This window comes from Wasmannia auropunctata, unplaced genomic scaffold (genome assembly GCF_000956235.1).
Source record: "Wasmannia auropunctata unplaced genomic scaffold, wasmannia.A_1.0 LD336031.1, whole genome shotgun sequence".
Lineage (NCBI taxonomy): Eukaryota > Metazoa > Arthropoda > Insecta > Hymenoptera > Formicidae > Wasmannia > Wasmannia auropunctata.
Window position 1 is genome coordinate 80,753 of NW_012026859.1, and position 16,498 is coordinate 97,250.

Sequence of the window (16,498 nt, forward strand, 5' to 3'; positions counted from 1 at the left end):
GAGAGAGAGAGAGAGAGAGAGAGAGAGAGAGAGAGAGAGAGAGAGCTGAACATAAATTAATGTCATTTCCCTCAGAATTCTGCCTAATACCCTTCGAATTTACGTAACATTTGGATGTCAACCATACACATATATACAGATACGCACACAGATACACATACACATATTGATTGAACCTAATCTTAAAAGAAGCAAAAAATTAATCGGAGATACTTATAAATAATATCATTAAACAGAAAATAAATTTCTGCGATACCTCAAGATACGTGATTTACGCTTAAGTTAATAAAACCGCAATGTAAAACGTTCTTTTTTTCTTATCATGCTTGATACCTATAATCTTCGCGAGACTTATCCGGAAGAAATCATGAAATATTACTCGTTGCTACCGTCGACGATTTATCTCGATTTTCGTTGCTGCCTGGAGTTTCGCAAATATTTCGATCAACCCGATGTCTCCGTAACCACGATGTATACTACTTGCGTCAGGTAAAACTTTACAAACAACATCCGCGCGACAGAAGGAGTCGTTTTCACGGAGGAGATGCTCGAACGAAGACTTTAAGCAGACTTCCGTTGCAAAGTTCAAAAGTTTGCGTGAAGAGTTTATCAGTGCGAAGCGACGTGAAGTGTATACGATGCTTCTTAACAATGATACAATAAATTGAATAAATATGTCGCAGCAATGTCAACACGTGACGCTTATAGTGATTATTCTCTTCCTCTTTCTCTATCTCTATTTTATATATATGGCAAACGGTATCATTAGCGTCATATATATATATATATATATATATATACATGAAATATCAATTCATTATATTGTCTTAGCTAAAATAAAATCTTTCATATACATTTAGTGATGGACATTTTCAAGGATAAGCACAATTAAGTGAGAAACCGGTCTTGAACTCCATTTAGAGTGTAGACGCCAAGAACAAAACAAGAAGCATACACACAGAAATGCAGTTAACGAGCTTCAAGTACTTTGTCAGACATAAGTAACGATATCGCAGCGTCTCTTTTCGATTGCGTGTCTTTCTTGGGACGGGCTGCATTTCGTATATATCACGGTGAAATTAGCGGATAAAGATCATGCGATTGTCGGTCTCTCAGCAGACAAAGACGATACTACCGACGTACAGATCGAGTTCCAGCGTATGTGATGTGACCAAAGTGAACGTCTGTGCCCAGAATATAACTTCACGTCATAAATGTTCATACGTAACGCGTAACCTTGCGAGCTTCAACCGGTCATTGGTCATAGGCGAAAGATTTACATTTTGGGCGTAGCCGACTGCGTTCGAACATTTGAAACATCGATCGCTTAGAACGTGACTCGCAATCGCGACTGGCAGAGGGAGAGAGAGAGAACCGTTACGTAAACGCAACGCCCGTCGCATAATATCGTAACGACGCTAATGATACCGTTTGCCATATGCGCGTGCGACGCCTTGACGATTGTGAACCGCCAACAAAGACAGTATTCGGGATCTTTCATATATGTATAAGCTCTTATTGCCAGCGCATTACGTCAGCCGCACGCGCCCTATAAAAATCGTGAGATTTTCATCTGTCGCGATTTAAATTGCCTACTGTGTCTCAACCAACCGGTAGAAATCCGTTTTCGTAATCGTTTCTCTTTAACGGAAAAGCGTACGTGATCTGGGAAACGTGGACTCCGCGACTCAGATTCCGTGCTAGCGAGAAATAATGGGTATCGCTTTGTACACACATGTACGGCCGGTGTCACGATTGCATCCTTCTCGCTCTCTTTCGTGACTTCGTCTTTAATTACACACGACCTTCGATGACGACTACGGATCAACAGATCAGACGGAAAACGATCATGTTTACACAGAATCATCTCTGCCAGCATCATAAATCAATAATCTCCCATGCCTTTGAAAATATCTGTGTCAAATTTTATGTAAATGTAAAAGATGAATTCTATCTGAGAAGCGTTAACCAAAACTGTAAAATTTTCATTTAATGCGCTATCTCTTAATACATCCAATATGTTATATTAATGAAAAGAATTATTTAAAATGGGATATTTTTTATTCTTTCAATCATGAATGGCTAATAAACTTGATATACTAGTTTTAATGAGGTTCCAATTTCGGTATAATAAAATTATCACGTGTCTCCAAGCTGCTAAAATATTCATAGTCTATTAGAAAATTATAGCGAATTATAGTGCATTAAATTGGATTTGCACGTAGCGCGAAAGCAACCCTAATTGTAACCGCGGTTCGTTACACGTTCTTACGTGTAGGTAACTTTGTCCATAAAGCGAAGCGAAACCTGGTCGGGCAACGATGTTTCTAAGTAGCGGATAATCGTGTCAGGATAGAGACATGAGATTCTGGAAGAACTGAAAGGCACATCAGCCACGCCTCGCTTTAAGAAATTGTAACAATATCGGCATTCTATCTTTCTCTCCTCTCTCTTTTTCTTCCTCTTTCTCTTTAAAAAGGAAAGCCCGAGCTTCGATCGATTTTACGCTTCACCACTTTGCAACGCCTAACAATGAGCTAAAAATAGCACAGAGCGGCGATAAAATGTTCGTCACATGTATGATTCAAAAGAAAAACGAGGAAAAACTGTTTTATTTATTTATTTATTTAGAGACAACGGTAACAAAAATATTTGACCATTGACATAAATATCAAGTTACTGAAATTATTAAGGCTTCATTAAATCATTTTTTTTTAATTCACAGTTTACTTTCTTGTATGTCAAAGAGAGTGCTGTTATACATAGGATAAAAGTTTAATGTTTGTAACGCGCAATCGTCGACTTTTATAAGCTCGCGAAACTTCTCTTTCGGGCCGTTCATAATTGAAACTACTTCACGATAGTTAATACTACCATGACTCCCCAAGAATGGATTTAACTTGCCGAGCGAAGTTAACTATTAATCCCGCGATAGGCAGAAATAGCTCTCGAACATGCTAGCCGTACTAATCTCGTTACTTAAGAGGAGGGACCATTTGGGAGATTGCTTGGAGATTGAAGATCTTTATTATACCAATTGGATTTGTTCGATCATCAAACTGTACGTCTCTCGGGCTGACATTTAAGGTAACTTGCTGGGGAGGAAGTTCTCGTGTCTGCAAAATCGCCAACGTAATGTTCGTTACTCCGAGACAACTGCTTTTCGAGCAATATATAGGCAGCGCTCGACATCGGCGGGTGACTCGTTAATTACCAAGGTACGTCTGTTTCCTCGCGAGTCAGTTTCTCCCGCTATCATTCGCATTCCGCGATAAAAGATACGCATTCGCTAACAAGACGGAGCAAGACTGGCGCCGGCGGCGACCGCGGCGACGCAATCGAAGCCGCCGCCGTCGACGGCGTCGTGCATCGTCTTCGACGTGGCATCGACTTCACGGCCTACGCCTCGTAACAAACGGCACGTGAAGTACCTCGATGCAGGTTAACGAGCGACAGGCGGAGTTGTTTGTTCGGTGTTAGCATCTTTAACCCTGAGATTTTGCACGACATAATAATATACGCGCGGTTGCATCTTACTTGGAAATGCGGTGTGCTAGATAATGGTAAATACCTGTACCGCGTTTTGACACTCGAAAATTTCTTGTAAAAAGAAGAAGAAAAAGAAACTACACGGAAAGAATCAAAGAACAATTTTGCTGAATCCAGATCTGAAAATAATTTTTGTTCAATAATCAAAATTATTTTGTATGAAAGTCAAAATGATTTCTAAAATATCAAAACGTTTTATAGCAATACTTATCAGGTTTAACATTCCAATAAATTATTTTGATGATTCAATAAAAAATTATTTTCAGATCTGTTTTTAACAAAATTTTTAGACCTTTCAACAAAATTGTTCTTTCCATGTATAAGGAAAGAAAGAGATAAAGAAAGGAGGTAATCATTAATAGATTCGTAATTTAAATAAAATGTTAATGTTTTAATATCTCGGATTGTAATAATCATATTTTAACTCATTAAAATATAATTATTACAAATATATTTTTTAATGTATCTAATTGCATGTAGAATCATATTACTATTTCCGCATTACTTGACACAATAATTATTTCTAGACGTTCTAGATCTAAATCAAGTAGTGAAAATAGCGATATAATTATATACATATAATTAAGTGCATTAATAAATATAAGTATTTGTATAATAAAAAACGAAAAAAGGTTAATTGAGAAAGACTAACATATGCATTTATGCGCATAAAGTTAAGTGCAATTAATTAAGTGATCGCAATTTGTCGTAGCTCACGCGGTGTCGAGTTACAGCCTCGGTGCTGAGAGGCGAATGGAGAGCAATAAAGCGACTCACGGCACGAACGACAATCGTCACTCGGTCGACTCAAAATCCAACGACGACGACGCCGACGCCGACGGCGGGACGGTCTACGTGATTGCATTCGAGGGGAAGGAGGAGAGCGCGGAGAAAGAAAGGGACACGGAAGAGAGCGGTAAGAACATGAATCATGTTTACTAGTGCACGAGAGTGACTTCATAGCAATAGTATCGCGCGCCATCCGCCGTGTCACGCCACAGATCATCGCGTATTTCCCGGCGCAATTCGAGATCACGCTTACGTGCGTCTCGTTTCGAATGTAATATTTTCGATACATATTTCGATGCCGAACGCATAAAAAAAAACCGATATATTCCTTTTCATATCCGTTCTGTATTTTTGCATTTAATATCAAGCTTGCGCGAAGGTTAAAAATCACTAAAAGAACAGCATAATTACTCATTCGAGTCGCGACCTTCGGCGGGTGTTTCGCTGAATATATTTACGCACGTCGGCGATAACGAAAATTATCACTGCAAAATGTTACTTTGCTCCGTCAGTATCGCGCTGCATTCCTGACCTCTGTAATATTTCCCTGTGACAAATTGTCAAATCCAAGTTTATCTGCCGTGAAGCGCGACATAACATTTCGTTTTTACGAACTCGGCGCTAATTTAATTCTCCGTACGAACGACATCGAGGGATATGATTTCATTAATCGGAACTACAAAATGTCAGTAAGATAAAATGTTTGGTAGTTGAAACTGATTTGGTAATGTAGTAATTTTGGCGAAACTGAATTGATAATGTAATAATAATAAAAGATATAAAGAATAAGAGAAAATCTTATCATTTTTCGAACGTTTATAGCCATGTCACGTTAACTATAGATTGATTAAGATAATAGTAAAGTGACTATGATCACGGCAATAATATTCAAAATAGTAATATTATAATTATATTAAATATTATAGTAATATTAAATTCATAAATAAAAATGGCGTGTGTGCTATTGCAGTTGTATTATACTATAATCGATCTTATATATTTCTTAGTTGGATAAGGTGATAAAACGAGATTTGAAATGAACTCTCATGTTCGCGCGCATCCCGTTAAAATCACATACCTGCAGAGAACAATTCATTCCGCACGCGCCAAGGATTTATGCAAATCTGTAGCACTTCCATCATTCATTTGCATCACTTTTCTGAGTTCGCATTGTAACACATCATGCATTAATAGCAATCGAGAGGATGCGTTTCGCGCATACACCGATTAGATTATCGCGCGTCATCGATCGCTAAAAAGGATGTAGTTATATTATATTATATTATGTTATATTATTACAAAACTTTCCACGGGACATTCATGTCACAAGATAGCCAAGAATATCGAGAATGCAAAATATGCATCTGATTCTGTCGCTCAAAACATGAAATCAACTTTTTATATAATTCCTACCTATCGGTTTCTTCGATGCATATAGAGTAGCAAAAACACGCTGCACATATGGCAAACAATATTTGCAAATCTAATATGTAAATTGGAAAAATAGATAATATTATTCTTGATGTTCCACCAATATTTTAGCAGAACGAAACATCAAGCTAATTTTAGATGCGACGCTCATCGTCTCGTATTTCTATCGAGGAATGGCATCTTAAAGCAGACAACGAAAGAGTAACGTGAATCGCAAGTGAAAAAGCGGTTGTTTACATCTTTCGCAACTCAAATATATTTCTTGCCGCTTTGATTTCACCCGAACATTATGTCAAAAATATCTTCTCGCGATTCCATCGTAAAATTTCTGTTCCTCTAAGCGTTTCAATAATCTTTAAATCCTCGAATATTCACGTGTAGAGAGAGTTTCTCAATTTTTGTCTTTTAATTCTCGCATAAATATATCATTTTTATGATACCCGTTACACGAATGCCAATGAATTCTGACTGCATCCCCGTGACTTTTAGACGCATGACGCATGAGCGTAGTAATCAAGACATTGTCTAACAATTTCATTATTAACGAGCTCCTCGCTCATAGGTCCCCATTTTGTTGTAGTCAACGGCGACCTGCAGAACCCACTGGACCCGTGGTCGATAGTCTGGTACATCGGCTCGTTTGGCGGCCTGGTGGCGTTTTTCCTCATCGTCAGCTGCTCCGAGTGGTGCTGCCGACGGGGCGGTCGACCTCTGGCAGTGCCCTACGCGCAACGCGCCGAGACGATAAACACAACCGGTGTCACGGAGACCCCGCCGCCGCCTTATCACCTGTTCGCCCCGCCTTCTTACGATTCCGTCAACTACGGCGAGATCGTCGACAAGACGTCTGGCGAGAAGCTGGACATCTACGTGATTTCGGTGCCGATCCACAGGCCGATGGTGCAGGCGCCAGCGTAGGAGACCTTGGAAAGGCTCATCCTCCTGACGAGGATCACCGTGCCCGACTCGACAGTGATGACGATTGGCAATCGATCGCGGAGAAGCGATCTCGCGAACCCTTCATTAAACTTGCCGACAAGTTCGACGTTGAAGAGGACCGCACGAGAAAGAAGCCCGGCTGTTCTAGACGCCGTCGTCGCAATCGTACAAGTATAATGACAGAAGTGATTATATACCTATATGTGTCTTCGTTATAGCTGAGGAATTAACTCACTCGATGCCAATGGCAATGATGACGAGCATTAGTCAAGGCATCGATGTCATTCCGAATCAAACAAGCCGTTTTTTGTATTTCCACTGAAAGGTGACGGGATACACCGAATTCTGAGAAGCAATTGTATACGAGAAATCTCGTCATCGTACACGTTGATCTCAAGAAAGATCATGATGACAGGGAAAATTATGTCGATATAATTTTAGATAGAATTTTTTTTATGTTTTTCCGGGAAATTCAGTCAATTTTTCACGATTTTACGTAAGATTCTACGACCAGAAGAAATTATTATCAACATTTTCCTGGAAACAACGATCGAGGAAAGAACGATGACAAACGATACTAAAAAGATCTAAGTCAATATTTGTGTGGAGAAATTTATTACAACGGTAATATATTGTGACGACACTTAGATAATATATGTGTGCAGTGTGATGTGTGTGCGTGCGTGTGTGTGAGAAAAGTCGACAACTCGAATATTGTCCGAGACATGTTATAAAAAGTTGAAAAGTAGGGAATAGTTCTTAAAAGAAAATACATTTGTGAATTCCTTGAACTGATGAATAATATGAACTTGAAAACACGTTGTTTAATTGCAAAGCAATAATTAATTTTATCGGCCTGCAGAAAGTAGCGAATCGAATTGTACACGGCGATGATTTAATCATCAATGCGTTTGTGGAAACGTTAATCGTTTTGTACGTGTGATGTTAAAGGGATGTAGTTGATAGGCGAAATTAATGGCAGACCGTGTGAAGACACGTTTCAGAATATATATGTAAACGGAATAAAAACACGATTCAGAGTCAATCACTGCCATTCCGAGACGGAACAGTTAACCACAGTAATCGAAGTTTCTTTTTTATTGTATACTTTAGAAATATTGCGTCTGTAAAAAGATAAGCATCGATAAATCTACTATGTACACACATACACGTGCGCGCGCACACACATACACAATGACTTTGAGAAATTTCCGTTTTATTCCTCGTCACACTCGATGATATCGTCATTGGCGAATTCGTGTGAGATGTGGCATTACATATTAAGAGAATTAAGAGAACTTTACACGTGATATCATCGCATGCGATTGGCTCCAATCGCCTATCGACTCCGTCAATTAAGGACGATTAGTGTAGATTACAAATCGACTGCCATGAGAAGTGTCTCCCCGCGAACGAGGCCGCGAAAATAATTTAAGATAATAGAGAGCGAGTGTTTGCCGCGGAGCAACTACAACGCGAGTGCAATTTAAGCGATAAGAACAAAGACAGAGACAGAGAGAGAGAGAGAGAGAGAGAGAGATCCTCGCGTGAGCAGCGCGAGAACCGCGGGGAAGATCAATTACACGTTAATTAACATCGTATTCACGGACGGAGCTGTCGCGCGACTCCTCGTCGTCAGAAAACACGCTTCTGGCGCGAAATCGGATTCAGCAGCACGCGAAACGTCGGCGTGAGTATCGGCGTGATTCCATTTATAACGAATCCTCGGCGAAACGAAACCCGATCGAATGTGCCATGTAAATCCTCCGGGGAACTAGAAGAGAATTTGAATTCAAGTCAAATTGATCGTGTCACGTTTACGCCAGTATGATATCGAGATAAACGCGACTAACAGACGCGTGTAACGAAATCTCGTTCCGACGACGGAGTTCGTTGTATAGACAAGATAATATTCCATTATGCTTATAATAAAAAGGAAAAAAAAGAAAAAAAAATAGAAACTTTTTCTCAGGATCAGTAGAGAGCGACTGTCGTAGTGAGTTTTGCATTTACAAAACTGCAATAATATATACATGTATAAAAATCGAAATATCACCGTTTATATCACCTTGAAAATAGAATGAGGCCTAATTCAGCGAGTAAACGGTAAATTCTAAACAATATGCAATATCTGCTACAGATCTTCCAGTTTAGTCTTTCGAACGTAGAGAACTTTCACGGGATACAGTTAGTAAATATAAGTATATGTATGTGTGAGAGAGGTGTGTGTTAGAATTCTTTTAATTAATCAATAGCGAATTAGTATAACTTTGATGCAACGTCAATTATACGATTAGCGGAGTAACTAATCACGATTATCACGGCTATTACGGATTGAATCCGACTGCTTTGGAGAAAGTGTGCTACGTGCCCCCTACCCTAAAAAAAAAATTAGAAGTAATACTTCGCAATAATACAATCTCGACCTGCGATCTGCAATTAAATCCGAGGAAATCGCCTTTCCTACAGTTCGCATGTTTTTAATAAATACGTCGGAAGGTTGTAAACAAGAAGTTTATAAATACTGTGATTCTCACACGTAACAACAACTGAATAGGATAATACAAGTAGATCGTAAAAGCGGTCTCAGCAGCGTGTTATCTTTTTCAAAGTGAACAATTCGCCTATATTTTCCCTGTTGCTACTGTTAAAATTATATTATTACTGTTACTATCGTAGCCTGTACACTTAACTGTGCTCGCAAATGCATTCCCGATAGCGTGGTCGACATCGCGTCGCGACCTCGACTCGTTACATCCATAAGACTCACGAAATAACGGCGCGCGTGTGCGCCGTTAATATTTATTTTTTATACTTTTATACACGCTGTTTATATATATTTGGACGTCCCTATGCGTTACCAATAAAATTTCTTTCCTCACGTAAAAGGCGACTGCGTTACTTACGATCATTTATATGCAGTACAAAATTCGTTTTCAGTAATATTGATTCCTTGCGCAATTCTATTTAATTAAAAAATATTCTAATTAATTAATTAATTTTGCGAAAGCCTTTACTGTGTTATTTTCTAACTAGAAAATTTTTTATTATATATATATATATCTGACAAAATTCTTAAAAATAAAAAATTGACAACTATACGTACAAGATTATTTTATGTTGCTAAACAATTTTATTTAACTTTAAAATTCCGTTTGTCGAATATTATAAAAATTATTCTCACAAATGTGTCGCTGCTTTTTTCATTTACAGCAAAATCTTTTCGCCGGGCAGGAAAAATATTGACCATTAACATTTCGCACCCACATACCTTTCGTCGCTCGTCGCTGCAAACAGGATTTTCGGCGTCCAGTCCAGTGCTGGTTGATATCCAACGGCGGTTGTTGGATTCGTCGTCGTGGATTCTGCATCCGATGTCCACAAGTAGCCTCTCTCCTTCCTCGTCCCGAATCGTCGCGACGCGAACGCGCGTCCTGAAGCGTGCAGTGCGACCCGGCGAATCGCGGTTTCTCGCGCCGAACGGAGCGCGTCGCGATTTCCGCGGAAACTTTCGACTCGATTTCTTCGCCTCTCGCGACAACTCACCTCGCGGCGTCCGCACGCGTGTCGGCATTTCCACGCCGCCGAAACTCGACTCGGAGCTGCGACAAAACGGACAAAACTTACGCGATCGCACCGGTAGCGTTGCGCGCCCGTGAGACTCGAATTGTAACATGGCGGCGGCAGCGTTGCGTCGCGTGAAGTCGCGTCGCGTCGGTGCCAGATGGCGCGCGCGCTCGGTCAACGTAGTGAAGTTGGCGCCGAGGCGGCGCGAAATGCCCTGAAAATTCGAAGCAATTACCTTATACTGTCGCATACGTTCTCCCTGAGCGCAATGCGTGCGCAAAATTATAAAAATAAGATAATCTACGTCCGCATCTATACAAATGTCTATCGTAGCGTAACTAATTGAATTCGCATGCAGAGTATACATAGTTGACGATTACAGCAAGCAAATTCGTGCATTGAACGAATGAAAACGCGAATTAGATGCTTACAGAATTTTCAGTCGCATTCTTATCACATGCTTTATCATATCGCGCTGGTATCAGCTCGGCTTCTTTTTATCTCTATTTAATTTGCTTGATTGAACGTGCCTCGCGTACCTTCGCATCGCGATTCTTGTCCGCATCGCATTGGGACTAAAAAGATCATGACCAACTAATAATTGTTAGAGTAATTTAAATTATTAATTCATTTGGCGACGAAATTTTCTGATTGGCTGCAGAATAGAAAATTTTTAGAGATGAAAATTTTTCTCGCCAATAATCAATCAGTAACATTTGAAGAGCGTACGTAATACGAGAAATAAAATATTAACTTTGATCAGCTTATCAAACAACGTCGACAATGTTTTGTTAACTGAATAGAATTATTAATTGGATAGAATTATTAGTTAAATAGAATTATTGATTTTTTGTAAAATTTGAAATCTGAAAAAATGGATTAAACATCAGATTATTGTATATAATAAACATGACGAATTATATTAACTAGAAACTTTTGTTGTAAGTAATATTTTGTTGAGTGATTAATTAATCGCCGACGTGAAACTAATTGGAATTTGATTACCGTCGGTTTAATTAATATGATATAGCTGCGATATTCAAAATTCATACAGCATAAATAAATATCTAGGTATCTCATTTGCTTCCCTTCGAGTCGCGACCTTCGTGTAGAGATTTGGAAAATAGAATTGAACTGCCAGAAAGAGAGTGTACCTTCTCTTTCTCCGTCAGCAATTATTCGCATTACGAATCTCGTTGTCAATTGTCCGAGAGAGAAATCGTGCGAAAGGAACCGATATATAGAGCAAAAGGAGTATCAGAATGATACTCGTTAAAGAAACAGTAGCGCGACTAATCGACTAAAAGAGTCTCGTTTCTAAGTATCCGTGGCCTCATAGCTGCAAAAGGATTTCGCCAATGTGAATTAATTTAGAACGAGTGCAAGTGACCTTTCGCGAGAGCGCGAGTTATGTGTCACGCAGATTTCACCGATACGGAAGTAACATTTGGATCTGTCAGCTTAACTTGCGTCTTTCGCGTTTTTTCCACGCTTAAAATGGCACAAGCTTAAATTATTGGAAGTTATTTGCGTTTCGATGAGAGAAAGACGTACGGAAAATATCGCGGACAGACGCGGTTGCGAAAAATGCAGATCCAGTAAATTTCTTCCTCGTCGTTACAATACATTTTCCATATTTAAAATGACTTTGATTAATTAAATTTCAATTAATTAAACTCCGATTAATTTAAAATTATCACGCAGTATCTAATTATTTTATTAACTCAATTAATAATTTCTATAGTTGCTTATAACGTATAAAAAAATATAGCTAGAAATTTTATTTTGAACAATTCTGACGGTGAAATATACGGTAATTATCCCTATTAGTGCGCTTTTATATTTAAATAAGTCATAAAAATAAACGGGTATAAGTAGAAAAAGTTTTTTTTTTATTAAGTTAATACTTTAACTTAATAAAAAAAAAAACTTTGTAAAAAATGTTCAAAATAAAATAAACTGCGGTACAAATAGAAAAAGTTTTTTTTTCATTAAGTTAATACTTTAACTTAATAAAAAAAAAATACTTTGTCTATTATTGTACCAGTTTATTTTTATGACTTATTTAAATATGAAAGCACACTAATATAGGGACAGGCACATTAACAGGGATAGTTACCCTAATTGTCAATTAGTCAATAATCGAAGTCGCAGTTAAAACGAGACGATTAGACACCGTTAGACACCGGGAAGAGAAAGAAGGATGAAAGGTACAAAAAGTAATCATACATACGGGCTGTGAGCGAGCCTATTTGCCGCGGTGACCAATGACGGCGCGAGGCCGCGCCGCGCGACGACTTTCGACTCGTTCGGGGGTAATGTTGGCAGCGCCGGGTAACCTCGTTTCCGCGTGTCTAAGCGCCTATTGTGACTTTGTGAGTTGTGACAGCTGTCCTAGAGGTAGGAGTTATGCTGGTTGGGCCGTGATTGTGCCAGTCGCGTGTATACAACCCTGTCGCCGCGAACGTCCCGCGAAAGCAGTAGCAGCGCTCGACTCTGCGCCTCGTCCCCGAACTCGCGACCGAACCCGTTTTAATTCTCGACGTCTCGAACGACAACACATACACGGTGAAGGATGACAATGGGCGATGAGACCCCGGTTACATCACTGGTTCTTCCCGTCATATTAAGGCCAATATTAACCAAGGTAAATCATCCGAATCTATCCCCCTCCAGAACGTCAATCGTCTCTTTTTCCATAAATAATATTTCCGTCCGCGTCTTCCAACGTTTTGCATCGGTAGTGAATAGTCCTTTGTCGGTAAATGTAGAAGAATGAACAGACAAGTGAAAAAAATTGGAGTGCACGTTACATCTCGTATTGGGCTCAATATTTTCGAGAAAGGACTTCTTCGTCAAGGATGTCTCTGTCGGTTAATATGTTGAATACATGTCGAATTCTTGCAGCTGGAAAGGCAAAATGTTATGGCGGCGCAGACTCTACGCGCGGCTCTCTCGAAGGCCGAGAGTTCGCACCCTGGGATCACGTACGACTTAATTATGGGTATAATACGCAGAGCAGAGCTGAATCTTGATATGAACGAGAGTGTCTTGCGGTTGCAAGGCGCTGCTTCTGATTACGATGGTAAGATATCCTTGTATAGAAATTATTTTCACATTACCATGCCAACCATCGTTGCACTCTACTCTCTAGTCTCTACATCCGATTAATCTGTCGACATCTGAGTCATTTAGTATAAGATTTGAGACAAGCCGATACATTTTGCCTGTTTGTTGCAGTTGTGGAGTATCGCTCTGCACGTTCGGAAGACGCATTTCAAGAACTGAATCGTAAATCGACCTCTTTGAAGAGAATACTTAGCAGAATTCCCGATGAGATCACAGACAGGAAGACTTTTTTAGAGACAATCAAGTTTGTATAATCATATCTATGATCTTTGTATATGGAATATATCTTGCATCTCTATCAACTATAATTTTCTTTCAGAGAAATTGCGAGCGCAATAAAGAAACTTTTAGACGCCGTGAACGAAGTTACTGCATTTATACCCGGTTCAGCTGGCAAACAGGCCTTAGATCAACGCAAGAGAGAATTTGTGAAATACAGTAAAAGGTTCAGCAACACGTTAAAGGAGTACTTCAAGGAAGGACAGTAAGTACATACGTAGACCGTCGGAATGGCCAATCGAGACGAAACTAATAACGCGGTCAAAAATTAAAGATATATCTCATTTGTATTATTGACTAATGAAATATATACTTCTTACAGAGCAAACGCAGTATTTGTGAGTGCACTGTACCTGATACATCAAACAAATATGATTATGCTCACAGTAAAGGACAAATGTGAGTAAACACTTTCACAATAAATTTCCAGTGTTGTATGTGATAATACACCGAGAGTCAGCTAAACCGTAAATATTACAATCTGCATAACATTCTAATCTCACATATATTCTATTATACAAGCAATGATAGAAATCTAAATATCCGGTATAGAGGATTTAATATCATTATGTTGCCGTTAATCGGTTGCACTATAGTTTTTGTTATATATATAGATATATATAGATATATAAAATAATAAAGATGTTGGGGTATATTATTCCACAAATTATATATTTATACTAATTTTATTTTGTGCCAATTCAAGCATCATATTAATCGTCAATTCTTATTGTAATGGTCAATAGTAGCGTATACAAGAAATGTTCAGATAAAAAAAAACGATCTTGTTGTTATATGAAAATAATATATCGTGTATATTTCCTTTTATCCTCTCGGAACTCTAAAGAGTATAAAATTTTAATAAAACACTCTGGACTAACATTGAAACTTATTTATAATAATATTCAGGTTTAAAACGACGAAAAATGCAGTTGGAAATGGTATTTTTCTTATTTAATTAATTTTCATGAAACCATCTGTTTATACTCTTTAGAATGAAATAAGGGTAGAGCGACGGAAGTACGGTGAGAGGAATTACAAGGGAAAAATGTACAAGAAATAAAAATTACTTTATTGATAACAAATGTACACAAATTTGTTGTATTTCCCATATGGAAAATTGTGAATGGCTTGCCTATCTACATCCTCATCGCACTAACAATGACGATGACATAACAGTAAGAATTAATGGTAATTATCATAATGAACGTGTTACTGCGAAATTTACAAAACTTCAAGCCCGCTTACTGTCGGCGAATACACGAACGATGCAGCCGACACCGCTTACATTAAATACCTTTTCATGCCAAAGTAACAAGTGACTACTGCTACCCTCCGTTGGGATTTCAAAACCTCGGTAAATATATTTCATTAGAACATCTACTAGGTCACGATCTAGTTGCGCTAAGCAATCGTCCATTTGATTCGATTTTATACTTAGGAGCACCTTCTGTGTCAAGTTCCGTGCACTGTCCTGCAAACAGGAAGAAGTGTGTTTTTTATATATCTGCGTATATGGAAATTTATATTTCCATTAATATCCAACAGTAAAATACACGTAATCCCAAACGAAATGACGTTTGGAACATGCCGAACCAATTAAATTTTACGTAAAGTATTTTTCCATCATTTATACATAATTTTTTTTAAAACTCATAACTGCAAATAGTCTTCCTAGAATCGTACGTCATCATAATCATAAGATAAATATAAAAAACAGATAAATTGCGAAGCAATTTTCATGAAATGATACAACGTCGATTATGAACCTCGATAAAATACGCTAAATTCTCAGTCGTAAAATTTAAATCCATTTACTCTAGAATATCGACTACTTTCGGCAAATCGTTTAAACATCTTTCATATCCATGACGTCACTCCGTATTTAACAAATCCCTTCGCGATAGTGCGACAAGAGGTGAATCACCGTATTTTGAGGTTACCTTCACTTGCTGATTTTTGCACTCCAACGGCGCGGATTTTAACACCGATATTAGCGCCTCCGCGTTCTTACCCTTGATGAACGGCGTTAAGGAAAAATCGCACGACGAAATTTCGCTGAAAAAGTAAAGGCTCTACGGAGCGCTGGAGCAGAAAAAAAGGATATTGGCTAAGAAGTGTCAAAATCTCGTTCTCGTCCGGACCGGTGGGCGCACCTACGCCGCCGTCCGCGTCCTCCTCTTTGAAATTGTTGTCGCTGTACTGGTCCACGTCGATCTTGCGGAACGCGGACGCCGAGGTGTCCTTCCTGCCGTCGTTCCTCGACATCTCGGACTCTCGTGCTTGGCCGTTTCCTGCGCGTTCACGCCCGGCTTATCGAGCAGCGACAGTCTCGCCCACGGTCGGAACCAACGACTTCGGGAGCGGGCTGCGCGCATCGGGCCGCGCCATATTGGCGTTAATCGGCTCGTCCGCATGGGGCGCATGAGCCTTTCATATTATACTTGGTTTTCATGTACCGACCGGTACCTTCTGTATGTACCGGGATTCTCAAATGCTTAATGATTGTCAATTTCGTTGCGCAGCCTTTCTTAAATTATGTCTTATTATGTCTTCTACCAACGTTAGATTAACTTTAATCCAGGTTTAACTTTGTATCTTTTTTCTAGTTTTAAGAACTAGAACAGGATAAAAAGTAAATAAAACCGTGATTAAAGTTAATCTACATTGGTAGAAATGGACATTATATACGGCTTCCCGGGAAAAAAAGTTACATATATAATTATATGCAAAATATGTCCATATATGTTTCTTTCCTTTGTAAAATTATTCTTTAATACAAAATTGATAATAATAAGAAGGAAAGATCGGAAGA

At 38.9% G+C, this 16,498-nt stretch overlaps 3 protein-coding genes across 4 annotated transcripts in view; 2 read left to right on the plus strand and 1 right to left on the minus strand.

The window, feature by feature from the left end:
• Positions 1-8,653, plus strand: part of LOC105452427 — a 17,318-nt gene extending 8,665 nt beyond the window's left edge. The window contains exons 2-3 of one of the 2 annotated variants that reach the window (XM_011693501.1): positions 4,262-4,465; positions 6,332-8,653. In XM_011693501.1, coding sequence (XP_011691803.1) covers positions 4,262-4,465; positions 6,332-6,687 — 560 coding nt within the window. In that variant the 3' untranslated portion in view covers positions 6,688-8,653. The remainder of the gene's footprint in view (positions 1-4,261; positions 4,466-6,331) is intronic. The other variant, XM_011693502.1, reaches the window with a different exon arrangement.
• Positions 8,654-12,602: 3,949 nt separating this feature from the next.
• Positions 12,603-14,768, plus strand: LOC105452430 (programmed cell death protein 10). Its single transcript, XM_011693508.1, has 5 exons — positions 12,603-12,922; positions 13,183-13,360; positions 13,516-13,648; positions 13,724-13,888; positions 14,006-14,768. Exons 1-5 carry the CDS (start codon positions 12,851-12,853, stop codon positions 14,088-14,090), a joined length of 633 nt encoding a protein of 210 aa, XP_011691810.1. The 5' UTR covers positions 12,603-12,850; the 3' UTR covers positions 14,091-14,768.
• LOC105452429 (actin-related protein 2/3 complex subunit 5) lies at positions 14,735-16,090 on the minus strand. Its single transcript, XM_011693506.1, has 3 exons — positions 15,791-16,090; positions 15,627-15,699; positions 14,735-15,157 (listed from the first exon to the last, which is right to left on the minus strand). The coding sequence occupies exons 1-3, from the start codon at positions 15,949-15,951 to the stop codon at positions 14,918-14,920; spliced, it is 474 nt and encodes a 157-aa protein (XP_011691808.1). The 5' UTR covers positions 15,952-16,090; the 3' UTR covers positions 14,735-14,917.
• Positions 16,091-16,498: the final 408 nt, after the last annotated feature.

What these genes read in the sequence shown, in the direction of transcription:
- LOC105452429 (XM_011693506.1), bottom strand. Translation starts at nt 15,951, where the DNA reads ATGTCGAGGAACGACGGCAGGAAGGACACCTCGGCGTCCGCGTTCCGC. An exon ending in ATTTTGACACTTCTTAGCCA is followed by an intron (nt 15,700 to 15,790) that starts ATATCCTTTTTT and finishes GCCGTTCATCAA; the next exon opens with GGGTAAGAACGCGGAGGCGC. An exon ending in GCAAAAATCAGCAAGTGAAG is followed by an intron (nt 15,158 to 15,626) that starts GTAACCTCAAAA and finishes TCCTGTTTGCAG; the next exon opens with GACAGTGCACGGAACTTGAC.
- LOC105452430 (XM_011693508.1), top strand. Translation starts at nt 12,851, where the DNA reads ATGACAATGGGCGATGAGACCCCGGTTACATCACTGGTTCTTCCCGTC. An exon ending in CGCTGCTTCTGATTACGATG is followed by an intron (nt 13,361 to 13,515) that starts GTAAGATATCCT and finishes TGTTTGTTGCAG; the next exon opens with TTGTGGAGTATCGCTCTGCA. An exon ending in GAGTACTTCAAGGAAGGACA is followed by an intron (nt 13,889 to 14,005) that starts GTAAGTACATAC and finishes TACTTCTTACAG; the next exon opens with AGCAAACGCAGTATTTGTGA.